Here is a 25,952-nt window from a genome sequence, read left to right as displayed (position 1 = left end):
TAGTGATGTTGCTGATATGCCCGCCGCCCCTGAGAGATTTTCTTTAAGGCCATTGGACTTGGACTTGCTTTTGCCGCCGCCAGTCTCTAGCGAGCACTTTACATTTGTCTATTCTCGACGTCATGCCGCGTCTTCATCACAGGCCTGCCGAACATCTAGACAAGCTACTATCGAGGAGACTCAGGCGATACCGGAGCATCGCGAGGGCATTATGATTGGGGATCTCGATGAGATGGCCGATATCGAGGCAATTGATGACGTACCTATTGCTGATCTCGTTGTAGAGGGTGGCCGTAGACGTGGACGTGGCCGTGCACGAGGACGTGGCCGAGGACGTCGAGGGAGAGGACGATCGAGAGGCTGATTGTATATCTTTGATTTAGATAACTTAGACTTTGTATAATATTATATAATACTTAATTTAGTGCATATTTGTATATTTCTCGAAATTTTTTTTGATGTTTTTATTCTGTTGATTGTATCTTGTTATTCCACTCGATCTGTTGTGTTTCTTGTTCGAATATTTGTTATCGTGAAAAAACTTGCGTTAAACTTGTTGAAATTTTTTTTAAAATCAAGCTTAAATCAGCACCTGGTGCTGTTTGCACTAAAGGCGGTGAATGGTTCACCGCCTTTAGTGCAAATCCACGAACCCGGAGAAAAAAATGACTAAGTCCTGGACTGCGTGGTGTTTGCACTAAAGACGGTGAACCACTCACCGTCTTTAGATAAGACGGTGAACGATTCACCGTCTTATCTATGCCACAAATCCGGACTGTTGGGCGGGGGATTTGCTGAGAAGGCGGTGAATGGTTTACGCCTAGATAAGGCGGTAAACGATTCACCGCCTTTGTTAAGGCGGTAAACGAGTCACCGTCTTCTCGAGGCACCTTAAGCTACGCGGAGAATTGTTGAGAAGGCGGTGATACGCGGGGAATTGCTGAGAAGGCGGTAAATGGTCCACGCCTAGAGAAGATGGTGAACCACTCACCGCCTTCAAGATGCGTCCCAAAGACGGTGAACGAATCACTGTCTTTGTGAGAAACGCTGACCTGGCGGTTGAGGTGGCGAGAGGAGGGTTAGTTTTACAAATAAAAGTTTCACAGGATTATTTTGGCAATTACGAAATTTCACAGGGTTATTTTTGAAAAAAGTCCCGATAACAGTTCGAATACATATATTTTATATTTATATAATTTATTTAATTTATATTTTTATATATAAATAAATAATTATATATAATATATATTTTTATTATTTAATTTTTAGCAAAATAAAAATGTAAATGCCAGTTTAATTATAAAAAAACTCATTTATATATAAAGTTTCAACTATTAGATCAAAGTCTAATAGATAAGATTTTATAAATTTATTTTTTACATATATTCAATCATGTTTTTAACATTATCTATTTGTTGGCGCAGCCTCTGTGGGAGCCAGGCTCGGGGTTGGTTTTCGGCTCGTGTTCGGCTTGTTTACACGAACTGAATTTTTCGGCTTGATACTTTAACGAGCCAGCTTGTATTCGGCTTATTTACACCCCTGCTCGCGGGCCGTCTCCCATCCTCTCCATTCCCCCAACTCTACAAAAAGAAGGTAACAGCAGTCAATTTCTCTTTTTCCTCTGGAAAGCTTAGTTAGTTAATTCGCGAATAATTCGATAACCCAATTAAACAGCCCGTATATACGTTTTTTGCTAATAATTCGCGGACCCCCGTATTATTCGTCCCAAAAAACCCGCCCGCTCGGTCAAAAAAAAAAAAAAAAAAAAAAAAAAAAAAAAAAAGCTCCAGCAGAAAACGCTCGCCTCTCCTCTCGCTCAAAGTGTGACCTAGCCCCTCTCACTCCCCTCCTCCCTCGCGCCCCTCCCGACCGGCCGCTCGCGATCGGAGAAGCCCCCGCGGAGCCACGCGCCGCTCGCCATTGAAACTTCGGATTCTTCAGAACCCTCCCCACCCCGGGGCCGCTCGCCGCGCGCCGCTCGCCATCGGAACCCTCTCGCAGCTCGCCATCAGAAGTTCGAAACCCTCCCTGCCCCGGGCCAAAATTGAATCCAGGTAAGCTGTTTGGATCCACTGATTTTCTGCTCCGCATTGGGGAAGAAGAATTTAATAGCCGAATTTTTTATTCCGAATTATTATTAATTGGTGAACGTATAATTTCTGTGTAAATCGTGTATCCAAATTACTGGTGAATCCGTTTTTTAAGCCGTATTTTTCAACGAATTTAAAAATTAGAATACGAATTTTATTCGTATTATATCCCGTACCGAATTTTTGCCGAATTCAAATTAACTAAGACACCAAAAAAGAAAAGAGAAACGGAAAAATAATTTGGGATCTCTAAGGTACTCCTTGATTCATTTTCTATTTTGTCTATTAATTTCTCTTTTATTTCATTTAATTCTTCAAATGGAGAGAGTCTCCATTATGGGTGGGATCTACATAGTTATTATTATTATTATTATTATTATTTCAAAAAAAGGATGAAAAGTTAATGCTTCATATGTATGCATGAATTGTAAGTGGCAATGGGGTGATGGGCAGGTGGGGAAGAAGACAGAGGGATGAATTCGGCAGCTGCCATAGGGAAGTCTGCAAACATCTTCTGGCATGACTGCCCGGTCGGAAAGGCCGACAGGCAGAAGTTGTTGAAGCAGAAAGGGTGTGTTGTTTGGATCACAGGCCTCAGTGGGTCAGGTGAATTTTTGGTCCTTCTTGATTCTGTTTTGCTGTTGTATCTCTAGTTTGCAAACATGAGTTGTGAAAGGGTATCATCATTGCATCATTTGCTTCGGTTTCTGAATTCGGCCGTTCAAAATGCGTTTCTGTTTCGAATCATTTGTGAATCAGGAGCTTGCGCATGCAGATCTTTTGTTTAAATCGAAATTTTTTCGATTTGGCTTATTCTAGTTCGTAAATAGCGAAAAGTTTGCAAACTTTAATGGCTTTAATTTTTATCAAATGAAATCTACGGTTATTTGTTCTGATAACTTTGTTTTGAATTACAAGGTCTCGAGCGGGGAGCAAACATAGCTCCTGATTTGCCTAGTGTTTAATCTTGCACAAGTGTTCGGGATCAGTCTAATTACAAGATCTAGAGGCATGAATAGGTTTTTAAGAACTAAAACTCGTTCTAACAGGCAATTTCACAAGCACCTTATGTGCAGTCGAAATGCTATAAAAAAAAAAGAACAAGACAACCCCGGCTGTCGGAAACAGAACACAATCAAATACTTGATAAAACAGGAAACCACACATAAACACAAGGTATCACAGCTGAAAACACAAGCAATAACGTAAATGAGGTACCAATTTACGTAGAAACCCCTATCCAGGGGAGAAAAACCACAGGACCGTAAGAATAACTTTGTTATGCAAGAAAACAGAGTTACAAGGGTGGTAACCTGTAGAAGACAAGTTATGGTTCCATGCTGTTTTTTGGGTAGTTGATGCATCATGCCAGTTTGCGGAATTCTAGGATTTTTTTTTTTTTTTTTTTTTTTTTTTTTTTTTTTTTTTTTTTTTTCTGTCTAACCCATTAAGCTTGATGTGATCTAACTAGTTTATTCAGGAGTGACTATTTGATGTTAGTAAACAATAAAGATGGTTTTTTCTGATTGAACAAAAGAACTTGGGCATTACTGATGCATGGCAAATAAGATAGCCTTATTCATTTTCTTCTTGTTGATGTGATTAAACTCCCAACGATATATTCGTTCTTTCGAAGCAAACTTCAATCACGTTAGGTTGTTTCATTTTAGTATGACAGGGTATTTCTCATACAGGTTTCAAGTCGAATTAGCTTTTCATTCAGCTAGTTCATTGCAATTTGCATGTCTTAGTTTACAGCTGTCTTTGATAAAGCATCAAACAGCTTATATTTAAATGATTCTTTTTCAATATTGACTGATTTGTTTACAACCAATTTGTGGCCATTTTGTGTTTTCCAAGGGAAAAGCACCTTAGCATGTACACTAGGTAGGGAGCTGCACTGTAGAGGAAAGCTTGCATACGTCCTTGATGGTGACAACCTTAGGCATGGGCTAAACAAGGATCTCGGCTTCAAGGCAGAAGACCGTGCAGAAAATATTCGCCGGGTTGGTAAGTATATCTTGCTGTTCTCTGTGAAGAAAGCATTTACAAAGTCACACTATTGCTGTTTACTGCAAGACTCGTTTTATTAAATTTTCATTTCATACTAACATAATTACTGTTTGTTGATACATTTTTTTTTAAAACAGGTGAAGTGGCAATTCATTTCATACTAACATAATTACTGTTTGTTGATACATTTTTTTTTAAAACAGGTGAAGTGGCAAAGCTCTTTGCAGATGCAGGTTTAATCTGTATTGCAAGTTTAATTTCTCCATACAGGAGAGATCGTGACACTTGTCGTGCTCTGCTACCAGATGCTAGTTTCATCGAAGTTAGTATTCCCTACTCTCTCTGTCCTGACTAAGGCCATCTAGTAAATGATTCGTATTTTTTTTTAAAAAAAATTTGTCTGCAGGTTTACATGAATATGCCTTTAGAACTATGTGAAGCAAGGGATCCAAAGGGCCTTTACAAGCTTGCTCGTGAAGGAAAAATTAGAGGTAAGCTTCCCATAGCTATTACTTCGTTGATGAATATGAGCCTTCTTTGGATTTTGGAAAACCTGAGCCTTTTAATATGGAATGAGAAAACAAACAGAGTGTGTTCTTGCATATGTTTAGTTCTTTGAGATGCTAGTGTTGTTTATTCATTCGTAGATTAGTTTAAGGATGTCTCATGCAACCAAAATGATGATTTATATTGCCATGTCATGTGACTCGGAAGTACTGAAAATAGCAACCTAATGATAGTGTGTAATATTACACTACAATTAACAACAAATCAGATCTATAACAAATATCTAGGGTCTCCTTTGGCTACACTACTGCTCTTATCTTTTTCCTTTTTCTATTTTCTTGGTTTCTCTACTCAAGTTTTATGTGATTGAATGTGCTGGTGGATGTTGGAGTGTTTGCAAACTCTACAATGTCTACTTCTTTGGGCTTTGTTTAGCAACAAAATACAATCACATAGAACTTTAGTTGATAAGTAGTAAAACATAAGTGCAGTCAAATGAGACCTAAATACTTTATATTATTTAGTCACATATCTACAATCCCTTTTTTAATACTGACAGTGAACACCTCACTCTTAAAAGTTCAGCGACTTCATTTAGAATCCTCGAAATGGAAGTGTTTGTGTACCACCTATGTTGTCAAAATGCGCTTGAATAATCTGGTTGCAAAGTTTGGAAATAAAAAGAATCCACATCTGAATGAGTAACATCACCTTGTAAGTTGAGAGTCTACACTAAAGTCAATCACTGTAGGAATGAAAATATGTACTCGGCATCATATATAAGTCCTCAGGAAAGGTTTCTGGAATTTAAACCTATATAGGTGGTAGGTAAACATATCATTCCAAATTAAAATATGTATATAACTATGTATGATCTTTTATATTGCAGTCAGAACCACTGAGGTAACATATATAGAGTGTGATTGTCAGCAGAAACACACAATCTAAAAGAGTTTCAATAAAACAGACTTCTTTTCACAAGCTGTTCATTCATAACCTTGAAATTGAGAAATTTTCCTTAAGACAATTCATGTGAGTCTTAAGTACTCTTACCACATTATCAACTTAGGCTTTAGTTTGGGCTTATTGATAAAATGCACATGGTCTGTACATATCCCCTAACCAAAGGTCTGTTATAATTCTCAGCTATATATCAAATGAGATATGAAAATGTTGCCTTGTAAGTTTTCAATGTGACCTAGATATGCTCCCATTGACTGTTTAATGAATTTCTGGTCTGCCTCTGTATATCCACGTGAGACAAAACCGCTGACACACCTGACATAGTCCCACATTAGAATATGGGGTTCCACTCAGATATATGAGGACAAGGACAGTGATACATTATTTGGCCTAGTATTGGCTGAGCTTGAGCAAAGTGAGGTTATCTTGACTTGACTCGAGATTACTGTAGTATTGTTTGATGCTTGGCTCAAGATCTTCAGTACGAGCTAGAAAAGTCCCAACTCGAGCTTCACACGCTGTTCTTCAGAGCAAGCTCATGCTCAATTGGTTGCATTGAGTACAAGTGGTGGGAGACAACCTGAGCAAAAGATGTCAGCTCAGTGCAGCTTGTCTCATCCTATAATATATCTCACATTTGTGCTCTACACAGTTCAGCTAGTCCTCTAGTACAATAGAAAGCTGTAGCACCGGGGAAACAAGAAATTCTATAGGTTGTTTGCTTGGAGGTTTGATCATGTGACTTGGGGACAAGAGTAGTACAAAGCTAACCACAACACTAAGCCTCATTATATACAACTGTCCGATAACTATTATAATGACAAATAGATATATTGATATGTGAGGCTTTTCCTTGCTGAACTTGAGTAAGCCAAGTCACTGTGAGCTTGTCTCCTTAAGCAAATCAAGCTTAAATTCCTGGTTTGAGCTGGTCTTATTTTCTAAAGGAGGGAGCTTGATCCAAGCTGAAAATGAGCAGTGCTGGAGTGGTTTGGAAGGTGCAGGCTTTTCTAACCTACTAACCTACTCAGGCTTAAGCATTTCAGATTAAATTGTTAAAGGCCCATTTCAAGCTACTAATACTAGATAGCAAGTTGGCTTGTTCGATATGATATCACAGCTACGACCAGAATTGAATGAAAGAAATGCTGGCTAGCTAATGAAGTATTGCCAACTCTTAACCTTTTAATCACTTTTACTTGGGTCATTTGATTATACTCTGATCAGGCCAGAAGTATGCTGAATTAAGCATTTCCATTTGGAAACTTCTACAAAAGTTAACTAGCTTTCTTTGACTACAATCGCTTGGAGTGCTCCTGGATCAAACATTCATGGAATCACAGCACAGCTAAAATGCCTCAAAGGAAAATTAATGATATTATTTTCCCCTGAAAATTGTTGCTTTAGCCATGTTTATGATTTTGCAAACAAATCAACAATACTAAGAATAAAGAACCCATTTTTTGGTGCCGAGAATCTAATAGAACTTGCAAAAAAAAAAGAGCAAACGAAGTAACAAATGCTGAACACTGCCTTAGTTCATCTTCTTATTGTTTCGCTTGCAGCCGCTCAAATGTGGTTCACTTATTGGGCTTTTAGCATATGAGTTCCTCAAATCTATCATTATTAGTTATAAGGCCCTGGAAACCTGTTATTAATACGTTAATCTCACAAACCATACTAGTTGTTCATATTAGTCCCTCCAGTTACGTTTAAAAACTTGTTATAATAATGCTCCATGAGGATATTAAATAATGGTATTAATTTACTACGATGAACAAAACATTTGATATTTTTTCTATATTATCTAATAATTCTATTCAAGCATTATCCAAAAATTTCAAGCACCTCATCTCCATTTATAATTTCAATGTTAAGAATTGTTAAGCGGGAAAAGGATAGCCATCATGTACTACATATAACTCACGATTCAATTAAAACAAAGGAAGATACTTTCTTCAACCTAACAATTCAAACTACCCAATTTCTTCAAAGATTCTCATATGGATGAAGATTTTAATGGTGTTAGAGTATATATGGAGAGAGAGAGAGAGTGGGATCATGAGTGGAAATCTTGAAGAAACTTGAAACCTAGAAAAAAAACCCTAAGGGAAAACTAAACTTTTAATTCCCCAAATAACATGGGTTGAAGATACTTAAAGAGACTAATATGAATGAAAAATGACGATTGAGGAACTCTTTTGCAAACAAGATTTTAGGGACTTCGACGAAATATTGTTATATTGTAGGGACTGTTATGCTCTTATGACTGGTTTCTTGAAAGTCCCTGCTGTCGTTATGGTTATTGTTTATATCAGAGTATGTTGATTACTTGAAGTACATTCTTATTTTTTTCAATATCCAGTTCCATATAACTGGGTCAATTTGGAAAACCTATTTATGTTGTAGTAAACTAAAGACTATAAATGGACCCGAATTCAACCCACCCAATTAAGACCTTCGAATGCTTGTAGATATGATCAAAAGTCAAAATCAACATTTTCTTTTTTTCTCTGTTAAATAACAACTATACGGGTGATTGACATTTCTGTCTTCTTTATTGTTTTGTTTCGGTTCTTTCAGCCATACGTTGTAAGTAATTTGTTGTTGCAGGTTTTACTGGAATAGATGATCCTTATGAGCCACCATTGAATTGTGAGGTACACTATTGACCCTAAAGTATGTAGTTTTTTTTCTCTTTCTTTTCTCATGCGTTGATCCCCATGTCCATGCCGAGCATTAGCCAAAATACTTCCTCGCAATGGCTATTTCTCTATCCCAGCACAATTTCATTCATGAAAGACGTAGAGAAGTTGGTATTTCTGATTTTCATCAGCTGTCCTGAACAATATATGTTAGATCAAGCAAACGGCTGTTACATTGTTAATCCCCAGTTGGACAAAATTATACTAAAAATTTCTTCTGAATGTAACAAGTTCTAGTACAAGAACTCGCAATTTTATGAATTCATGTTATACACCAAATTCTAAGCTGATGAGGTATGATACATTGTATGTAGAATATCTACTAAAATTGTAATGAGGTATGAGGCAGTGTTGACATTGGTTTTGAAGAGAAGCTGGATGGAAAATAAAAATATAGCGTGATACATTGTTGATGAAGAAAAGAAAATGTAATGGATTCTAATTTAAGTAAAAAGCAATGAATTATATGAAATTAAACTTATCTCAGCTATAATTATATGTGGAAATTCTGGCTTTTCTTGGCTTAATTATTTTTCAAAGCTAGGTTGATGTTCAGGAGAACAACATTAATGCTGATGTCCAGGAGCCAACTGAAAGAGGATATTAATTTTTAATTGCCCCTTTAAATGTGAGGTGGATTTGTTATTTCATATTAGTTTGGTTAAGAAGTCCAAAAAACTTAAAAATGAGTATATTTTCTTGTCATACTAGTTTGCAACTTTGCACTAACAAGATAAACCTTTGTTTGTTTAGAACGCATCTGTTTAATGACGTAAGTTTAATTTTAGCCTGATCTGTCAAGTTTTCTCTCAATATTTTTGGTGGTTAGATTGTATTTCCATTCAGGAAGAGGGGTCGAGGTTCACTACTGAAATGTAGAACTTACTGGCTTTAATTTCCAAAGCCAGCTTTTGAATGGATTTCCAATTGGAATTGGTCGAATTAACTCATCAAATATCATTTCTTTGAGTTGAAGCTAGGAACTATCAACAGTATTTGGGGTCTAGTACTATCAAGTATCAATTCAATTTTGATGTTATAGCATTTAAATCGATTATCCATGCATCAAACATGATGCATAGCATTCGACGTTTCTAAGAACCAATCATTATTTGCAGGAAATGAGGGACTAATAAATAAAAGACCTTTTAATCAAACAAATGAACTAAAAAGTGGCAGTTGACCGTTTCTACATTAATGTTTCACTCTTCTGCTCATCCACAATATATTTTTAGATCATTTTGACAAGATATTTGTGGGCCTATGCAGATAGAAATACAACAAGAGAACGGAGTGTGCCCCTCCCCTTGTGCCATGGCAGGACATGTTGTTACTTATTTAGAGGAGAAAGGCTTTCTACAAGAGTAGCAAATGGATGTCGGAAACCTTTCTTTTGGAGGAAAATAATTTGCAACCATTAACCGTAAGTGTCCTTGTAATTGTTATGTATGAATCTTGTTTTCGGAAAGGGTGGCAACAGGAGGGTTGTTCTAATTGGTGTGTATGAATCATGCTTCCTAAAGAGGCGTAGGTGCAAATCTAATGTAATTATTCATTATTCAATTTTTTTACTTTGTAATTTGTTTTAAATTGCTTATTGAATATTGTTACTTTGTTTTACTAGCTTTCCCTATGTGTATATCACTGGAAGAAAATACAGTGATAATTGGATTATTTGCCTGAAAAGATGAAGTGCTTTATCACCTTTTATTGAGCTTATTGTTGGGTGTGGTGAATACCTTTTTTGTTAACTATACATCCAACATATACGCGGAGCATTTTGCATTCTTTTTTGCGGTTGTTTGGCTACTCTGAGCAACAGAGCAGTATAATGACCGAGCTCAGCCAATGATTTGCTGTGTTCATTCCTGACTCAAAATCGAAATCAGCTTTGTTCTAAACTAGGGCTTGGTTAAAGAATAGATTGGCAAAAATGGAGTGATAAAGTCTTCTTGAGATTCGGTTTGGTGTGATCTTGATCAGTGCTTTTCTTGTTTGTGTAATTTAGATTTCAATCGAAGGGTTGAAGTGTTCAGTAGCAACAGTATTGATTTGTGTTTCATTCTGCTGTATCTTAATATGGTTTTGACGGGATACTTTATTTTATGGTACATTATAAGGAGACATGATATGAATGAAGTAAATAGTAAGTAGGCAGAAGGTGCAGATCAAAGTAATATCTGTTTCAATCTGATTGGGATATGACTTGACAGGACATTTGATGGGTGTTGGGATGAATTTAATAAAATATTTTTCTTGTCTTATGCTTTGTTTGGAAATTCTGGTGGGATACATTGCAAGTAGTTTCATTTATTTTCATTGATTCAGTTAATGTATAATATCTGTGATTCTATCTAAAAATGGAGAAACTCAGGAATTGGATTAGGTCAGCTTTGTTAGTTATTACTATTATGTAAAGAGTGTTATATGTTTTTTGAATATTGTCCTTATATATTGTTCATGTGTTAGCTAGGCGACATTGTGGGAACCCAAAGCGTTTTGCCTATAGGAAAGGCAAGAGGAGTTAGGGTTCAAGCAAGAGTTATTCACATGGTTATATTTTTTATGCAAGCCATTTTTTTTTTTTTAATTTTGTTTTTTACAGGTTGATAAATTTGGCTCTATTGATGGGAGGAGACCTTTGCATTAAACATGATATGGTTTCAGCAGAGAGGATTGTCAGCACATGGGGTATTTTGGAAGCAGGTTAGACTATTATTGCTACTTCCTTAGACCACAAATCATCACTACCATCCACATTTTTCTGCAACTTTTTATTACACAGTACCCTTGAAATGACAACAATTATTGTGTGTGGGTTACCCCTTGTGCCCAACTTTTGTCCTTTTGGTATAATTTACAAACACTGTAACTAGGAGAATTTTAGTTAAGAAAACTGCTATGCTTGTATAAACAACAAATTTTATAATAATTTATGAAATTTAGAATTTCATCATGTTCTTATTCTCTCATGAGCAATGCTACCCCCACTCTATCCAAAAATCATTAATACTCTATTTATCACATCATTTTTTTTTTTTTTTTTTTTACGAGAAACTATTTTGGATAGAGTGCGAAAGATCTATCCCCCTCCCTTTTGGGTATACAAGAAGTATTTTTCTTGTATTATTAATCTTATAAATGACAATTATCACTTGTAATTGATGCCTTTCTATCAACTAAATATAACCACGTATGCAAGTTTATAAAAGTTGTAGAATTTGTCTGTAAGTGTAGTATTACTCTTTAACTAAATTGCTGATATAATTCACAAAATATTAGTTTAGTTTACGATTATAATGGTATTGGAGTTGTCAAAGAAAAACTAATGCGAGGTTGCCAAGTTTGCCTATGTAAAATGTTATAAAAATTTGTTAGTAAGCAAAGCATTTTCTGTATGTAAAAATGTATGGTGACTCTCTCACCTACATTATTAAATGGCCTCCTCAAAGTCATTTTTTTTTAATTGACACTTCCTTAACTTCTAATTTTTTAAATTTATATTTATTTAATTTATTAAGTTGAAAGTTTTTAAATTTAATTGTCTATTAGTCAGTAATTGTTAATTGTTTTATGTTTTTTTTTGTTGAAAAATAGTTAATACTATTCAATTTGAAATATGGTGAAAATAAGTTAATACTATTCAATTTAAATTATTTCGGATTCAATTTAACATATTTTTAAAAACATGCTGACATCACATATCTAAACATCACTTTCTCATAAAATGGCTATATATATTAGGAGTATAATAGTTGTTGTGCTCCTAATAGCACAGAAGTCTTACTCTCTCTTTATATATAGTATGTCTCCTGTGTTTTTGAAAGCACGGAGGTGCCAATGCTTTTACATCATGTTCGATGATAAAACATCCGATTCGACGATCGGCTCAGTTAGACATACCAACGCCATTAAAACTATTTAGAAATCAAATTTCATAATTTTTTGACATCATTTGTCAAATGATCAAAGGGTTTTAAAAATCACTATTTTAATGGCCTATGTGACACATATGTAAGTTTAACAATATAGAACAATCCAAATTAGTTAAATTTCAATAAAAAAAATTACTTATCGTCAAAAGCAAGATTAGTACTTCTGATTTGAAATTATTATTTTTTATGAGATTTTTATTTCAGCTGTTTATTTTGAAACTATTCGTTCACTAGACAAATAAAGTCAAAATATTATGAAATTTGACTTCTAAGTAGTTCAAATACAGTGGATCATGTCTGATGTCTAACGGAGTAGTTCATTGAATCGGATACACCATCATAAAAAGTAACTTGAAGATACAGAAACTTTTGTATTTTCAAAAATATAATAGCCTAGCTCTCTCTCTCTCTCTCCATATAACTATGCCCTACAATATCTTTATCCAAAGATTATATATCTAAAAGCACCGACGCCTTGGTGCTTTTAAAAATATTCTAGCTCAACTCATTTACCTCATTGACTAATCAAAGTTAAGTATTTCACCGATAGTTAACTAAATTTTTTTAACGAATTCTAATGGTAAGAGTATATTTGAAAATATTAGAATTTTTGTAGGAATAATATAAGAAAGTTGAACTTTATAGGGATGTATTTATAATTCGCTATATTTACAGAGAGCTGTATGCAATTAACCCTATATATATATATATAGAGAGAGAGAGAGAGAGAGAGAGAGAGAGAGAGAGTGGGCTGGTATGCTTATGGAAGCATGGAGCTCTCCGTACTTTCAAGTTGTTTTCGATGTTCGGACTTTCGAATCGACGATCGGCTCCGTTAGAGTTGATCTAGAGTATTTGAAGTACCTAGAAAATAAATTTTGTGATTTTTCGATATCATTTGCCTAGTGATCGAAGGGGCTCAAAATCAATAATTTTAATGGCCGTGGTGAGCCGGTTGCAAGTTTAACGGTGTAAAAATATTCAAATTACATGAAATTTTGATAGAAAATTCTTTATACCATATAAAATAAGATCAATAAATTTGATCTAAAATTTTAATGTCATATCATTATATTTTGTAAGATTTTTATTAGCCGCACTATATATATATATATATATATATATATATATATATATACTAGTGAAGTGCACGTGCAATGCACGTTGCACAAATACTAAAAAATAAATTTTTTATAAATAAATATTATAAATTTGATATATAATATTTAATTATTATTAAAATAAAATGACAGAAATAAGAAATAGAATTACAATATTATCAAAGAAAAAAACACAAAATCCATCACAGTACCATAAAAAAAAATACACAAAATCTGTCACTAAACTAACTAAAAATGTCACCATTATTTCATTATTTAACAGATAAAAAAGTTGAAATAAAGTATGAATTTTTTACCATTACTTAAAAAATATTTATCTTCCTGGCCGTCATTGCTTATATGCAAAATATACTGAAAGTAAGAAAAAAAATAAAGTAAACATTAATAAATCATCGAGATAGATAAAATTAATAAAAAATAAAAATTTAATAAGAATTCACATAAGTAAAAATTTTTATCTTAATTTTATTTCTTGAGTTTCTGGAATAGGTGGATTAAGCACAACTTTACTCGCAAAACTCGTCGCTAAATAAATTAATTTTGATAAATAAATTTAAAATACTACAGAAAAAATAAAATATTAAAAAAGTATATTTACCCTAATTATCGATATTAACGTGCATTGCTGTTAATACAATAACTGAATTTTTACAATAGCGTCTATGTTAGCACCATCTTGTCCCAGAGGATCAATCTAATTCGATTCATACTTCAAATCTATCCAAAAAATTAGTTATTAATAATTTTTTTTTCATATGAAATGATAAAAGTGGAAACACTTTACTGTTTATCCATTATCACAACTTCACATTTAGAACGATTACACTATGACTTCATACAAATAGGGAGTGATTGATTTGGACAACCATTGCTACAACATCTGAGAAAAACTGTAGTAGTATATGTGGTGAAGGTGGCAAAGGCGGCGTAGGCGATAATGTGCCGGAGCCGGTGACGACGAATACGATGAGGAAGACGATGACGATGTGCCGGTACCGATGACAGAGATAAATGAGAAAGGATATTACTAAAAAAATATTTGAGAATATTTGAAAAAAAATATAGGTGAAAATAAAAAAGGATATTACTAAAAAAAATATATACTTTATATTTGAGAAACATATTGTAGCAACCCTGATTTTTGGGTTGCCCGTGGATTTCAGCATCTGAGACTTGTCGACACATCTGGAGAGTGTCGGGACAAGTTCGAGTCATTTTGGCGCGAAATGGACGTAAAACGGACTCAGTGCAACGCAAGAGCAGTGTTTTGACATTGGAATTTGCAAAGTGCAGATTTTCAGTGCCAAGTACCGGTACCACGCAGGGAAGTACCGGTACACCAGTGTATTTCCAGAACAGACTGCTCTCGGGTTTGCCACTGTGGTGCTGAGTACCGGTACAGCATAGGGCTGGTACTGATACCCGATGTGCGAAGCTGTGGGCTGAGAGGCCGAGTACCGATAACCAAATCTGGTACCGGTACTCCAGCTGGGATTTTGAGTTGGTGAAGGGCATTTTTGTCCTTTAATGTGTCGATCAACCCAATGTTTATCCCAGCCTTTATATTGACAGAGAGGGGTCTTGGTCGGTTCTTCTTCTCCTTTCCCTCTCTCTTTCTAGTTGGCGGACCCGAGCGTGGTGGAGGCCATGGTTTGAGCTCGGATCGACGTTGACGTTGCGCCGGGGAGCCGTTCGAAAGCGCGAGCGTGGCGGTTGCATTGTTTGGAGGCCGGGCGAGCGCGGGGTTTTCCTTCTCTCGACTTTCTACCGTGGTTGGACTAGCTTTTAGAGGTGGGTTGAAGTTTACCGAAATCGTCAGAATATCTTCTAAATTTTAGTATCGTCGACATGTATTAATTGTGTAGTTTCTTGCTAGTACTCGAATTCATGGATTAGTGATTAAATCTGAATTTGGAGTTAAGCTAGTAGTTTAATTTATATGTTGGACTTGGAATTGACTTAGGAGAAAACTGTTAGATTCTACACTGTCACTTTCTGAAAACTATCAGATTTAGTTTTAAGAGCTGTAGTTTGTTTGTATCGCCGCAGTTTGTACGCGGTGGATACTCAGATTAGTGTAGGATGAATTTACGGTCGTGCTGGGATGCCGAGCTTATTTTACAGTTGTGTGTAGTCTGTTTCGGACTGTCGGGTGCCGTCGCGGTTGACGGTGGGCCCAGATTTCTATTTTTTGCATCAGATTGTGCCATTTGCTTTGGTTGTTAAATCAGTTGTTAGATCGGTTAGACCCATTTGCTTTGATTATAGCTTATGAGAGCCTGATTGAGCTCGGCAGAGATACGCTTGCATACTCGATTCGGTAGAGTCCACGAGTGCCACTCCGGAGTCGGGCTTTGTGCGTTTGCGTTGATGTCGTAGTGTCTTGATTGGACTTGCTCTCCACTAACAACCCAGCGTGGTGGTAGTTGATGTAGCTTCGGCAGGCGGGACGGGTGTGTTCATAGTCCCTAGTGAGATTAGGTCAGAGTTTGTATCATGTTTACATCTATAGATAGCTAGTATTGGTTAATAATAGTATAGTGGCATATAGCTGTAGGGTTTGTATCAGCTTCCTTTACTATCTTCCTGTATACTTTCTGTAGACTTAGTGGGTGAGCCGTTGAGGTCAGTAGCGGTACCCACTGAAGACTACTTTTTTTTGCAGTAGTTCTCACACCCAGTTGTTGACCCTTTTTTGCAGAGTCATCTTCTGTGGCTGCTGCTCTTCCTGATATTGATCGTGGAAAGGGAGTTGCGAGCTAGATTCCGTCCAGACGAGTTGCAGGGCTAGAGGAGTACCTTTCACAGGTAAGTTTAGGATATTTATGTACATATGATTGTTGTCTGGGTACTCGCTGGAGCGAGTGTTGTAGTAGACATTTTTGTATATACTTGAACCTCTCGAGGTTATATATATATATATATATATATATATATATATGCTACTATACTATCAATAATACTAAGCCCTTGGTANATGTACATATTGATATTAGATACTCGCTGGAGCGAGTGATGTTGTATCTGGAGGCTATGTATAGTGAACCTGATGTTTATTTACTTATGTTTACAGTTCTGCTAGTAGCTCTATACTACTAGTTGTAGTTTTGTATGATTACAGGTACAGGTACAGCTATCGCTTCGTATACAGGAAAAATTCCTATGTATACAGCGGGTCTGTTGGCGTGCCCGAAGAAACGTGTAATTCGGGACGTGACACATATAGGTAAAAATGAGAAAATATTAAAAAAAAAAATGCTAAAACAGTATAAAGACACATTAAAAAAGAAATTTTCAGGTGAAATCAAAATACTTCGCCTACTGTGGCGAAGTGGCGAAGGCAACAATGTGCCGGTGCCAGTGATGATGATGACGATGAGGAGGACGATGACTATTTTGAGAATATTCAAGAAAAATATAGGTCGAAATAAAAAAGGATTTTACTAAAAAAAATATATGCTTTATATTTAAGAAACATATAGGTAAAAAATGAGAAAATACTAAAATAAGATATACTAAAACAATATAAAGGCACATTAAAAAAGAGAAATATTCAGATGGGATCAAAATACCTCTCCAATTGTGGCGAAGGTAGCGAAGGCGACAATATGCCGGCGACGATGATGATGATGACGATGAGCAGGACGATGACAACCACCTGCCGACAATAGGGACAAATGAGAAAGGGTATTACTAAAAAAAATATTTAAAAATATTTGAGAAAAATATTGGTGAAAATAAAAAAAAATATTACTGAAAAAAGTATATACTATGTATTTGAGAAACGTATAGGTGAAAATGAGAAAATACCAAAAGATATGCTATCAAAAAAAAAGATATGCTCTATATATTGTGTGATAAGTAAAAAGGATATTACTAGAAAAATATATGCTTTATATTTGAGAAACGTGTAGATGAAAATAAAAAAAATATTAAAATAAGATATGCTAAAACAGTATAAAAGCACATTAAAAAAGATAAATATTCAGATGGGATCAAAATACCTCTACAATTGTGGCGAAGGTGGCGAAGGTGGCGAAGGCGCCAATATGCCGGCGACGGTGATGATGATGACGATGAGGAGGACGATGAAGATATACTTGCTAACAACGGGGATAAATGAGAAATGATATTACTAAAAAAAATATTTAAAAATATTTAGAAAAAATATAGGTGAAAATGAAAAAAAAAAATATTACTAAAAAAATATATACTTTATATTTGAGAAACGTATAGATGAAAATGAGAAAATACCAAAAGATATTGTAATGTACTGAATTTTAATATAAAAGTAAATACAAATAAAAATAGTGTGAGATACTATTTTTTTTGGACTTGAAGAAGTAAAGTATAAGTCGGAAATGACTTGTGCTGAAATCGGAATGGAAACAGAAGATTTAGAATTTTCTGTGAGAAACGGGACTGATCTTTTAGCAGAAAATTCAGTGTCAGAAAATTATGAAAATATGAAAATATGTCGGAATTATTTTTATGAGGTTAGATTTAAAGTTTCATGTCATTCCGACACCCGAAAAGTGGAAAATAAAATCTGACTGCTATCTGCTAGAGATTTTAGTTCGGTAGAGCTTTCGGAGACAATAAATGGTCGAAACTGAGAAGTTAAGATATCTTTCTTCTTCTTAAGTTAAACCGAGCCTGACTATCAAATTTGAGCGCAAACGGACATTCAGAAAGGCTCTGGCGAAAAGTATCATATTCTGAAAGCTAAACTGAAAGTTGTAATAGTGTTATGTGGAAGGTGTTAGGTGCAATTGTGCACATATGAGGAGTGTACGAATGGGGCCTTCTTGCATCCCTCTCATTTCCCCTCATATTTGCAACCCTAGGAGAAAGGTCTCTCTCTATCTAAGCTCTCTTTCTCTCTCTTGAAGGTGGGAAGCAAGAGAAAGGGTTGGTGGCGAAGAAAGCTTGGAAGTGGGTTTTCATCTTCTTCATCTTCTTCCTCACCATTAGAGTAAGCTTTTGAGGTAAGCTTATTGCCCTTTAATGGTAGATCTCTAGGGTGTGAATCATATACTCGAGAATTGGTTTTAGTGGAACCCTTAGGTGCTAAATAGATGATTATTGCTTGAATCACAAGGTTGTATGATGAATTCTTACAATAGTTGTATACTAGGGTTCCGATTGGGATTTTTCAGAATGTTAGGGTTTGATCTAAATTGAACCTATGTAAACCTAATTGTTAGGTGTTCTGACGCATTGGTGGCCTCGGTTCGGCAATTCGACGAGGCTACGCGAAGATATTGAGGAAAAGGATCGTTTTGGCTTCGTTTTTGCCTGGAAGGCCGAGGTGGCGTCCAAAAATCGCAAGACCGGATTTCTAGTGTCGCGGCATCACCAAGAGGTGGGTGGTGTCATCCCGAAGCAGTTGGACTTCCCTCTATGTCCAAGTTACATTATTGATCATATTTTCACATGTTGGTGTTATGCATGATAGGGTGTTTGGATAGTTGCATTTCCATTCTTTGCATGTGCCTTGGTAGTGTAGCATTGTGGGCTTGACGCGTGAACTTAGGATGCATGAGAATAAGGTCTTGTGATATAGAACCCTATAGCGATAAAGATAAGTGATGAACTTAATCTTATGTTTATGAAAATCAATGACATGTGAACTAGTGTAGTGGAAGCACTTAAAACATGAACGAGTGGCATGTAAATTAGTGTAGTTGAGACACTTACAACATAATGATGTAAACGAGTGGCATTTGAATTTAGTGTAGTAGAACACTATGATATTTAAACATAGGGAGAGTTGAGTTCCCGAGTAATTGATAACCCTAGTTGATAGGGTATCCTCAGTTGACGAGGATTGGATCATACTCACATAGTTTATTTTAAGCTTGGCTATGGTCGCTCCACCCAAGCGGTGCACTCCGGAGTTGTCACATGAGGGGCAGACGTAGTTGTCCTGCAGACGGTCTCGGGTGGGATAAGGGCGGGGTAACTCCTCACCTATGAGATTTGAGATTTGAGTCGGGGCGAACATTCGGGTTAGCCAAGTTGATTTGGTAATGAACATGCATGACATAGTAGATTTGCATTCATACCATGAGTAGACATATTGATATGTTAGTAGTTTACATAGCCATGTCGCAATTATATCCTTGATGTTCTTGAAGCATACTAGCATGATAGTAGATTTCGTTGCTAGATGGACACTTCATACATTTCCTATCATATGAAGGCATAGTAGTTTACTTGCAAGTTCTGTTACTATGTAGTAGTTGTTTCCATATATTTATCTATCTACTTATGCCTGTTTAGACTTAGTGGGAAGATCGGCGGAGTCGGCGGCCGAACCCACTGGGAACTATTCATAGTTCTCACCCCACTTTGTTGCAGGTCCGAGTTCGAGCGCTCCGGACGAGGATCGCGGTAAGGGCATAGCGCCCTAATAGCTAGTAGCTTTTCATTTTGCATTAAAGTACCCTATGTATGTGAGAGGACATGATGTTTATATAATTTGGAGAGTTGTGCATGTTGTGAGATGGATATGTAGACCTTATATATACATTTTGGGAGATATAAATGTAAACAAGATGTAAATGGTTGAATGAAATGTAATAGTTAGAACTATCTCTCCTTTGCTTTCTTGTATGCTTGTATGTACACTCGCATTGATCATGTATGTTGTTTAAGTTTACCTGGGCAACTTGATGTACATGACTTTGTTGTTTAGCCTTGGGCGGACAGGAGAGGTGCTGTCCGTTCGACGTCTGATCGACGTGCCCGAACCGACCAAACTGGCGGTCGCGGGGCGTGATAGCTATGCTACCAAAAAAAGATATGCTCTATATATTGTTTGATAAGTATTATGATGAGATAAGATTGGATATTATATATGAAGGTATTAAGATATGCTTCATATTTTAGAAATGCGTAAAATATTTCGACAGGCATTGTGTTATATGTAAGGAAGTGAATTCTCGAAATCCGAGAGTTGTACTTCGTCCAGAATCGACTAATTGTCGAGTGGGTATGCTTCAGAAAAGCCGAAGATGTCCAAGCACCAAAAGTGCATTGGAGCTGGAGTCCACGAGAGCAAATAGTGCAAATCTGCACTTTTAAGTGCAGATTAGGCTCTCGGGGACTGGTCCCTGGCCTGAGGGACCGGTTCCCGTAAGCTTGCTGCGCAGGGAAAACCCTCTGCGCACAAGTCTGCTCTCGGGGACCGGTCCCTAGCGGGAGAGACCGGTCCCTGTAAGCAGTGTGGAGTCCCAGTTGGGACTGGTCTCCCAGTGGAGGACCAGTTCCCGTAAGTGTCCTGCGAGAGCATTGCTCTCGGGGACCGGTCTCCGGAAAGAGGGACCGGTCCCCGTACGCGTGGAGGCTGGCAGAAAGCCCTCTGCCTGCCTGGGATGCTCTCGGGGACCGATCCTCCCGTAGAAGGACCGGTCCCCGTGCGCGAGAAATGCCCAGTCTGGGCAGGCTGAGAGAAGCAAAGTGGAAGGGCTTGGCTGCAATTGTTACATGAGTTAGGGATATAGAGGGGAGATCACCCACTCTCCCTCTCTCATTTCCCTTCAAACACTCTCTCTCTCTCTCTCTCCCTAGAAAAGAAGGAGAAGAAGAAGGAAAAGGAGAAGAAGAAGAATGAGGGGAACTTGAAGGAGATCACCATCACCATCTTCTTCTCTTCCTTTCCTTCCATTGGAGCTAGCCTGGAGGTAAGCTTCTCAACCCTAATGGTAGAAACCTAGGGTTTTGAGTTTTTAGCTTTGTAAATGGGTCAAATGGACCCCTAGCATTCTTAACAAGTGTTTAGAGCTAGAATCAAGGGTTTTGAAGTGATGGCTTAGCATAAATGCAAACCTAGGGCACCCAAATTGGGGATTTGGTTACTAGAAGGGTTTGATCTCAATTGATAGTGCCTAAACCTAATTGATAGGTGTCTAAACGCGTTGGCGAAGTCAGAATCGCGATTCATCGAACGGGTGAGAAGATATCGGCAAAACAAGGCCGACCAAGCTTAGTTTCGACCTAGGAGGCCGAGACATCGTCGTAACGTTCGTTGGGAAGTGTTTCTAGAACCTCTACATCGACAAAAGGTGGGGGGTGTCATCCCGAAGCAACCGAACTCCTTATTATGTCTTAGAACATATGAAATTTCATCTCTTGCATATACATTGTAGGATTGCATGATAACACCTTTTCCTTATGCTTTCTAAATGATAACCTAGTGTGAGTTGAATACTTGGTAAATTGGATAGGTAAGGATTGGGTCGGAACATTGAATCCTATAGTGCTAAAGGAAAGAGATGAACTCGATGATGATTAGTGATATAACGAGTGGCATATAATTGATATGTGAACAAAACAAGTGGCATCTAATGTAGTGTATTATGACACTAGTGGTACGTGAATATAGGGATAGGAGGATTCCCTAGTGAATGACTCGTGAACAAAGAACTTAGTATAGCTAAGCACATATGCATGATTGTCGGAATAGTTGAGTTCTGAGAGAATTGTTGGCCCTAATTCGTAGGGTGTCCTCAAGTGGAGAGGATAGATCAAGCTCACGGTCTGTTATTGGGGTAGTATAGCCATCCGGGGTCGTATAGCCATCCATGTCGTCGAGTACTCCGGAGTGTCGGGCGATCAGGACAGAGTTGATGTCCGCAGACAATCCCGGGTTTGAGAGCGAGTTAAGTCTCCTTACCCAACGGGATGAGGATGTGAGTCGAGGGCGACCTCAAGGGATTCGCCATGGATTGGGTAAATAAAAGAATAAACCGTCGTTGAACATGGTTGAATTGGACATAGTAGCATGATAGTAAACCTTTACTAAATGATGCATGCATTCGTATCTCTGATTATGGGCATAGTAGCATAGCTTTCCTATTATGTCATTTACTGTTTTAGATATATATATATATCTATCTATCTGTTGTTACTTTACCCACTTGGACCTAGTGGGGAGATCGGCGAAGTTGGCGGCCGAGCCCACTGGGAATTATGGAAGATAGTTCTCACCCCATTTCATTACAGGGTCGAGTGCAGGCGCGCCGGGCGAGGATCGTGGCAAAGGCATTGCGTCCGAGCAGTAGTATAGTAGCTTCCTTTATACATTAGAGTACCATTTTGTATCTAGATGCTTTATGTTTTTGGAAGAGCTAATGATATAATTGAGATGAACATGTATCCATTTTGGGAAAGATGTAATTATAAAAAGAATGCAAATGTGATGTAATAGCTAGTAGATCTCTCTTTATTTCACTTGTATTGCTTGTGGATTACTTGCTCTTAGCTGTGGGCACAAGTTGTGCCCTTCGTTGATTGTGTACTTATAGAATTTAAATTCCTGGGTAAATTCTTGTACTCGATCTGTTGTTGAGCCTTGGGCGGATAGGGGAGGTGCTGTCCGTTCGGCGTCTATTCGACGCGCCCGAACCGGACCAAATTGGTAGCGGTCTCGGGGCGTGACATTATAAGTATTATGATGAGATAAGATTAGATACTGTAGATATTATATGTGAGGGTATTAAGATATACTCTATATTTGAGAAACGCATAGAATATTTTAGCGGATATTACTTGAATATTTTACTAAAAATATTAAAAATTATATTTAATTAACGATTTAATTTTGATTGGGCGAGTATTAAAATTTTTTAGCAATATGTAACGCTTCTATGGTGCGGCAAATTTTAATACTCATTAAAATTAAATCTACTATCTCGCATAAGAAAATCTATTATTATGAATTAAAATGTAAATTATCAAATTGGCAGGCATTACAAATTTAAAATTTAATTTTGAGTACTACGTGATTGTCGAGTATTACATTTGAGAAAGAAAATATTTGAGAAAACGCGTGGCTATAAGATAAATTTAATTTTACATATTACATGATTGGCGGGTATTATGCTAGATAGGAGATATGATTGGCAGATATTACGTTAGATTTAAGATAAATTTAATTTTACGTATTACATGATTGGCGGATAGGAAGAAAATATTTGAGAAACGCGTAGATAAGAGATAACGAATATGTAGGATATTTTTGTCAACAAAAGTGACAGATACTTTTATTTTTATTCGTTGGATGAGATCCAATAGTAAAAATATAAATTTATATTTGAAAATAAATTATTATTTGAAGATTTATTTCGTTGGATGAGATCCAATAGTAAAAATTTAAATCTATATTTGAGAATAAATTATTATTTGAAGATTTATTTAAAATGAATGGTTAAAAATTACTGGACATTAAAATATTAGTAAAAAAGATAGAGATATTTTTGGTAAGAGAAAAAAATTTAAAACTCATGCTTTTATAAGTAGTATAGATATTAAAAATTATATTTAATTAACGATTTAGTTTTGATTGGGCGGGTATTAAAATTTTTTTAGCAATATTTAACGTTTCTATGGCGCGACAAATTTTAATACTCATCAAAATTAAATCTACTATCTCATATAAGAAAATTTACTATTATGAATTAAAATGTAAATTATCAAATTGGTGGCCATTAGAAATTTAAAATTTAATTTTGAGTACTGCATGATTGGCGTGTATTACGTTTGAGAAAGAAAATATTTGAGAAAAATGGTGGATATGAGATAAATTTAATTTTACATATTACATGATTTGATTGGCGGGTATTATGTTAGATAGGAGATAAATTTAATTTTATGTATTATATGATTAGCAGATATTACGTTAGATTTGAGATAAATTTAATTTGACCTATTACATGATTGGTGGGTAGGAAAAAAATATTTGATAAATGCGTAAATAGGAGATAACGGATGTGTAGGGGAAGAAAATATTTGAGAAACGCGTAGATAAGAGATAACGAATATGTAGGGTATTTTCGTCAACAAAAGAGACAGATACTTTTATTATGATATCCAATGGTAGAAATTTAAATCTATATTTGAGAATAAATTATTATTTGAAGATTTATTTCAAATAAATGGTTGAAAATTACTCGACATGAAAATATTAGTAAAAAAGATAGAGATATTTTTGGAAAGGAAAAAAAATTTAAAACTCACGCTTTTATAAGTAGTATATATATATAATTATACGATACTATATATATATTATATATATAGATAATATATATATAATATATAGTTATAGAGACAGAGGACAGAGCAGGAGAGACAGAGCACCGGGGAGGGCGGAGGAGAGATGTGGAGGGGGAGAGATGGGAGGGGGCGGAAGATATCAGGGGGAGCGAGAAGAGAAATAGAGAACGGATCATGAGATGAGCAGAGAGTCAGGCGGGCTGATATTCACTATCGGTGGCAAACGAAAGCTCGCGCTTCTAATCGCACGTATCAGCTACGCGTTAGACTTTGATCTAACAATTTGAAAGCTATTTGGAAAACTAAATTTTATAATTTTTGATATTATCTTACCTATGCAGATGAGCAGTCAAAATGAACGGACTAAAGTATAAGATTCATCAAAAATATGATATACAGACTTGAATTTAAAATTCAACAGTACTGATCTTACTCTAAATAGCTAAAAAAACAATTTCATAAACATTCATTAGATTTGGATTATGTTTTATACTGTTTAAATTCAAAAAACGTAACACAGCGGTCATTAAATTGTTATTTGAGACCTTTTCATCACATAGCTAAATAATATAAACTTATGAATTGTAGTTTTCAACCAAAATAGCCACGGAGGCCTCCGTGCTACCAAGTTGTTTTCAATGATGTAGCTTCCAAATCGACGATCGGCTCCGTTAGACTTGATCTACACTATTGAAGTATTAGGAAACTAAATTTTATAATTTTTCGACATCATTTACCTATTAAACAAGTAGTCTAAAAATAAACGGCTGAAAATAAAAATCTTATAAAAAATGATGATAAAAGACTTGAATTTAAAATCAGAGTTATGGATCTTACTCTAAATAGTAAAAGAAATCTTCTATAAAAATTTTATCAGATTTGAATTATTTTACACCGTTAAATTCACAAACGCATCACATCGACTATTAAAATTGTCAATTTTAACACCTTTGATCACTAGCTAAATGATATCGAAAAATTATGAAATTTAGTTTCCAAATACTTTTAATAATGTAGAGCAAGTCTAACGTAGTTAATCGTCAATATGGAAGCCGCATCATTGAAAACAACATAGTTGCATGGAGGCCTCCGTGCTACCGATAGTATATCAGCCTATTAATAGCACCAAGATATTGGTGCTACCAAGTTTTTAGCCATTGGATTAAGAGATGTGCGGTTAGGATGATGTGGGCCCCCTAGGGTTGAGTGAGTTATTGGTTTAATAATATAATCTAACGAGTGAAAATAGTCAAAGTGTTAAATCTAACGGCGGAAAAAACTTGATAGCACAAAACGCTTGGTACTATTGATAGTATCACAGCCGAACACACACACACACACACACACACATATATATAGTTGAGCTGGAATGCTATCGGTAGCAAACGGGCTTCGTTGCTACCCATTTGTTTTCGATAATGGAGCTTTCAAATCGACGATCGGCACCGTTGAACATGATCTATATCACTTGAAGTATCTAGAAATCAAATTTTAAATCTTTTCGACATCATTTACCTAATGATCAAAAGGTTTCAAAATTAGTAATTTTAATGGTTG

General features: G+C 36.1%; 1 protein-coding gene across 2 annotated transcripts; it reads left to right on the top strand.

Annotated features, from left to right (window-relative positions):
- Positions 1,771 to 9,998, top strand: LOC109713104 (adenylyl-sulfate kinase 3-like). 2 transcript variants are annotated; one of them, XM_020237069.1, is made up of 7 exons: positions 1,771 to 2,057; positions 2,526 to 2,699; positions 3,954 to 4,103; positions 4,310 to 4,428; positions 4,513 to 4,597; positions 8,190 to 8,236; positions 9,551 to 9,649. In XM_020237069.1, the coding sequence occupies exons 2-7, from the start codon at positions 2,567 to 2,569 to the stop codon at positions 9,647 to 9,649; spliced, it is 633 nt and encodes a 210-aa protein (XP_020092658.1). In that variant the 5' UTR covers positions 1,771 to 2,057; positions 2,526 to 2,566. The 2 variants fall into 2 exon arrangements, with proteins under 2 accessions (XP_020092658.1, XP_020092657.1); XM_020237068.1 differs by having other exon boundaries at positions 1,774 to 2,057; positions 2,547 to 2,699; positions 9,551 to 9,998.

This window comes from Ananas comosus, linkage group 7 (assembly GCF_001540865.1).
Source record: "Ananas comosus cultivar F153 linkage group 7, ASM154086v1, whole genome shotgun sequence".
NCBI classification, from domain to species: domain Eukaryota; kingdom Viridiplantae; phylum Streptophyta; class Magnoliopsida; order Poales; family Bromeliaceae; genus Ananas; species Ananas comosus.
This window is presented reverse-complemented; position numbering and strand designations above follow the sequence as displayed.